Source organism: Aegilops tauschii, chromosome 1, assembly GCF_002575655.3.
Source record: "Aegilops tauschii subsp. strangulata cultivar AL8/78 chromosome 1, Aet v6.0, whole genome shotgun sequence".
Classification (NCBI taxonomy): domain Eukaryota; kingdom Viridiplantae; phylum Streptophyta; class Magnoliopsida; order Poales; family Poaceae; genus Aegilops; species Aegilops tauschii.
Window position 1 is genome coordinate 337,841,181 of NC_053035.3, and position 4,366 is coordinate 337,845,546.

Here is a 4,366-nt window from a genome sequence, read left to right on the forward strand (position 1 = left end):
TGTCATCGCCATTTTCTGGGATACACCCAACGACATGCACATCATTCTGATGACTGAAAGAAAGGGCTCTACAAGATATTTGAAGATGCAACAGTTATCAGGCGATAGCACAATTAAGGGAGCGTTCGGTTCCTCTCCGCTCTCTTAACTAGTGGAGAAGAGAGATTACGAACGGGGCCTAAATATGAGTTGCACTTCGCGATCCCTATAGACTAAAACAACAGAACATAATCAGCATGATTTCCGCAATGAAGTAGACCTAGATCCTACAGTTAATTTCAGTTCTTGAATTTTAGTTCATGGCAAACTGCACGTCACTGGGAGTACTACTTAACTCTTCACGGAAAAGGAGATGGATGTCATGCACAAGAAAATACATTGCTCATTTTATATTTGTTTCCCCTTCCCCCATTATTCCCTTGCACATTGTCAATCAATTAATGAAATAGCTCTAAAATAGTACTCCCTCCGTCCAGAAATACTTGTCATCAAAATGGATGAAAATTGATGTATCTACAACTAAAATACATCTAGATACATCCATTTCAATGACAAGTATTTCCGGACGAAGGGAGTACAGCACTAACAAATTTGTTCAAATATTACCATAATGAAATAGCTCTCGCATCAATAAAATCCATCAGCGTAACCATAGTAACAGGGCATGAAGAACAAAAAGAAAGGGAAAGAATGAACCAATCCCTGGAGGAAAATGCTGTTATATCTCATTTCAACTTAATCACAGAACCACCTCACACAGAAAGAAAAGACAAGACTACCAAGAACAAGGCATTGAATAGACATTTAGAAGGGAAGTTCTGCATCTGCACTACAACGTTTCTAACAGAGACATTACACAAATAGTAAATAGGCCAAGATATTTATTCTTAACCACCACTAACTATTTTACAAGGATGGCTTGGCTGTTTGTAATAACTAAATACTGCACAGGTAGTGTTGCTTCTGCCGATCATGGATCATGCTGGCTTCTTTGCGTGTATCTCAAACGCTGCCGTCTTCCCGGCGGAAATGTTGGGCCATCCTGCCTCCTATCAATACCTGCACGATTGTTTCCAGCGTAACGTCGATCAAAGATGCCATGGCGATATCCGCGGTAACTGCTGGTGTGCCTAGAGTGCCGATTCGAGAAACCTTGGCGCAGCCAGCTTTGTGCGCTTGACCGTCGGATGCCCTGCCAATCTGCACGTGAGCTGCGCCTATCACTGAATGGCCTGGGCTGCGGCAGAAACCTAGGGAAGGCATGCCTTCCATCTGGCCAAATGGTAGGTGATCCAAGTCTTCCATTCAGCCAGGGCCTAGGGGCACGATGTCGGTTGTCCGGTGATTCTACTTGGTCTTGGGCAGGAGACCACCACTCATCACCACTTTCTTCCCCAGAATCTTCATCAGGAGACATTGCATCTCTAGTCTCAATAACATAGTCACCAACTATTACTGCACCAGGATTCTGTGACCTGATTGCACTAATCACATCACCAAACTCCTGCTCACGTTCAAGGCGATCCCAAGACCTTTTCCTTGAGATATCTACAAGGGCAGGCTTTGCAAGCAAGTGAGCTGTTCTAGCATGCTCACGCAGCTGCTCATAGCTACCAACAAATTTGCAGCAATCATGAGAGCAACACCTCAACTTCTCGTCCAGATACTTTCTGACTTCTCCAGCAGGAATCCAGCCTGATACTGATCCTCTACAGAGAGGACACTTCATGTCAACTGAAATTTGCACAGCATCATGACATTCTTGCATTATAATGCTACTTTCTCCTAAGAATGGTGTTGAATTAGCAGATTCTTGGTTATTAGCATTGTCAATGTGTCTTCTGAGGCTTGGGCTCAACAAATGTCTGGAAATCGTACTATAGTGAGATCTTGGTTGGACTGTTCTGTTATTGGAGTTTGAAAGCACCGAAGAGGTTGAGTGTGAATCACGGACCTTACTATCTCCATTCATTTCTCTGAACCGGTCTAGGCAATTAGAGTGTCGATGGCTTGTGTTACAAATATAACTTCTGCAGCCATTCTTGTACGAACTGCATATAAGTAAAACAGCATTGTGTGGTTGCTCCATACAAATAGGGCAAGAAATCCTGTCCCATTCCATATGCAGAGCAGTGCATGATGTGACTGTAGGTCTGTTACTTTTCTTACTTGTCATCTTGAAATCAACTGTGACGAATCTACTTTATCGTTAGAATTGTTGAAGAAAGAACTATTAATTGACTCTAGTTGAGCATTTATACAGATTAAGAAAAACATTATCTTGCTAAACATAATTTCATTGCAATACCGAATTAAACATTAATACATTTTTACAACAGCAGAGAAAAAGGAACTGTCTTACTAAAGCTTTAAGATAAGATAATCTGGGGGGATCATATTTTAGTTTCCAAATCAGTGTTAACCCTAAGGACTAAGGAGATTATCATGGTGCAAAGTAACTCATGCCTTGCAAAGATACGAACCACAATTCTAGAAAAGTTCTGGTACAAATGGTAAATAGCTAAAATCATTCTCAAGATTTGGGACATTAAGAAATAAACGTCGTGAAGCTATAGTTTCATCAGTACAATAGTTCATGTCTAACATGCGTTATAGTGAAATATGAATTACTGGCCTTGAATCTTCATACAAACTGTTCCAAGACATTGACGGCATTAAACAAGGCAAATCACACCAGATTAAAATTAGTAATTTGCCAGAGGAAATGTTCTATAGTAAAATGTTACATTAGTTATCAGCAGTGAAATAAATATAAATATATATATTAAGACAACTACAAAAAGGATGAGAAATGAGTAAAGCAGATGGTTAAGACAAATGCACCTTCAGAAAAAAAGTGAAAGCAGAGGTTTCAAGCACAAAAGTAAGTTCATCAAACTCTGGGAAGGGGTTAGCAATAACCTACAGGCAGCAGGCGTAGGTTCTGCACGCTTCAAAGTCAAGAGCCGTGATAATATTGACACAATAGAAATCCTGAAATAATTTTACACCATCAGTATCGTAAGATCATAATCTACAATACATAACAACCAATAAGTAGAATACAAAAGCATCTGGAAAATGAGTTATTTTGTTTGGATAAGTTCATATAACTGACTAAAATATTAATACTTGGCTGCTAGCACAAATAGGAGTCAAATATGTGAATTTACATTATACATGAAAACAGAAATTTCCCAGGCTTGTGATTTCTATCAAAATTAAAAATACAAGACAATGTATCATTTCTCACTAGGAGTTGACAGCAGCCATGAAAATAAGCATAACAACCCCAACATGACCTCTGGAAACAACAAAGTAGCCCACAAGTATAACCATGAGCAATGGTCTAGAATTACTCATGTCTACAACATAGATTCAGAATTGTTGGAGAAGCTAATATCTCCTAGGTGATCTTACAGTCGTATGCTTTCCAGGCCACGCTTCTTAATAAGATAGTCAACAGAAGATCGCCCATGTGATAAAGATCAAATACGTTGGAACCAACAAAGGATTGGTGCAATCCATATCGATTCTTTATTTAATTAATTTTAACACCGACAAGGACAGCAGCCGGTCAGTTTTTCCTCTCTAGTTTCCTCGAGACCATCAAAATCCCCAATCCCCACTAACCGTACAACGGATCGGCAACCAAATCCCCTTCCCCCGCAGCCAAATTATCCTGTTGAGCCGAGAAAAGCTAGCCAATCAACGGCGCTATTGCCTACCAACCCTGCCCGTGGCCGATAATTTAGATCGGGTCGATCTAGCGCCGATCGGGAGGAGGGAGGCAAAATCATCCGAGAGAATCAAGAACACACGACGGGGAGAAAACGAAAGAAAGGTGAAATTATTACGGCGGTTTGACGAGACCGCAGATCGGATTAGGCCGACCCTCCTCGTCTGCCTTTTCTTGCTTGGGAGCCTTTCTTTCGGGTATTTTTCCCGTGGTGGAACAGGTGGGGGGTGAGGGGTATTGGTTGCGTTTGTGGTCGCGCGCGTGGGAGGGGTGGGGTGGGGTGTGGTTTTATGGCGAACGATGGGAGGGGGTTGGCCGGCTTGGGTTCCTTTTCGTTTCCGTTCGGTGCTTCTCTTGTTTAAAGCGAGGACGGGAGTAGTTTCTTGTCATGAATGATGTCTTCGGCTCAAGGTTCTGATTCAACCTTTTTTTTTTCCCTTAAACTAAGTACTCCCTCTATTCCCTTATACAAGACCACAAACTTAAATGACAGGTATCAAGATAAAATTTAATAATTACTTTGCAAGCTAATTTTTCTTCTCGTTAACCGGGATCATTAATATGCATGCATGCAAGGAAGAAATGAGAAGGAAGTAGCACAGTGTCATTATGACTACATGCATGCAA

The 4,366-nt window shown here is 41.1% G+C and overlaps 1 protein-coding gene across 7 annotated transcripts; it reads right to left on the reverse strand.

Annotated features, from left to right (window-relative positions):
- Nucleotides 1–703: 703 nt before the first annotated feature.
- On the reverse strand, nucleotides 704–4,017 carry LOC109752395 (uncharacterized). Of its 7 annotated transcripts, none has more exons than XM_020311296.4 (4): nucleotides 3,858–4,007; nucleotides 2,927–2,994; nucleotides 1,955–2,051; nucleotides 704–1,709 (listed from the first exon to the last, which is right to left on the reverse strand). In XM_020311296.4, the coding sequence occupies exons 3-4, from the start codon at nucleotides 1,966–1,968 to the stop codon at nucleotides 971–973; spliced, it is 753 nt and encodes a 250-aa protein (XP_020166885.1). In that variant the 5' UTR covers nucleotides 1,969–2,051; nucleotides 2,927–2,994; nucleotides 3,858–4,007; the 3' UTR covers nucleotides 704–970. The 7 variants fall into 7 exon arrangements, with proteins under 7 accessions (XP_020166885.1, XP_073353710.1, XP_020166884.1 ...); XM_073497609.1 differs by having other exon boundaries at nucleotides 1,955–2,187; nucleotides 3,858–3,998; XM_020311295.4 differs by having other exon boundaries at nucleotides 704–2,187; nucleotides 3,858–4,017.
- Nucleotides 4,018–4,366: the final 349 nt, after the last annotated feature.

Excerpts from the sequence above, each read along its gene's own strand:
- LOC109752395 (XM_020311295.4), bottom strand. The coding sequence starts at position 2,176 with ATGACAAGTAAGAAAAGTAACAGACCTACAGTCACATCATGCACTGCT.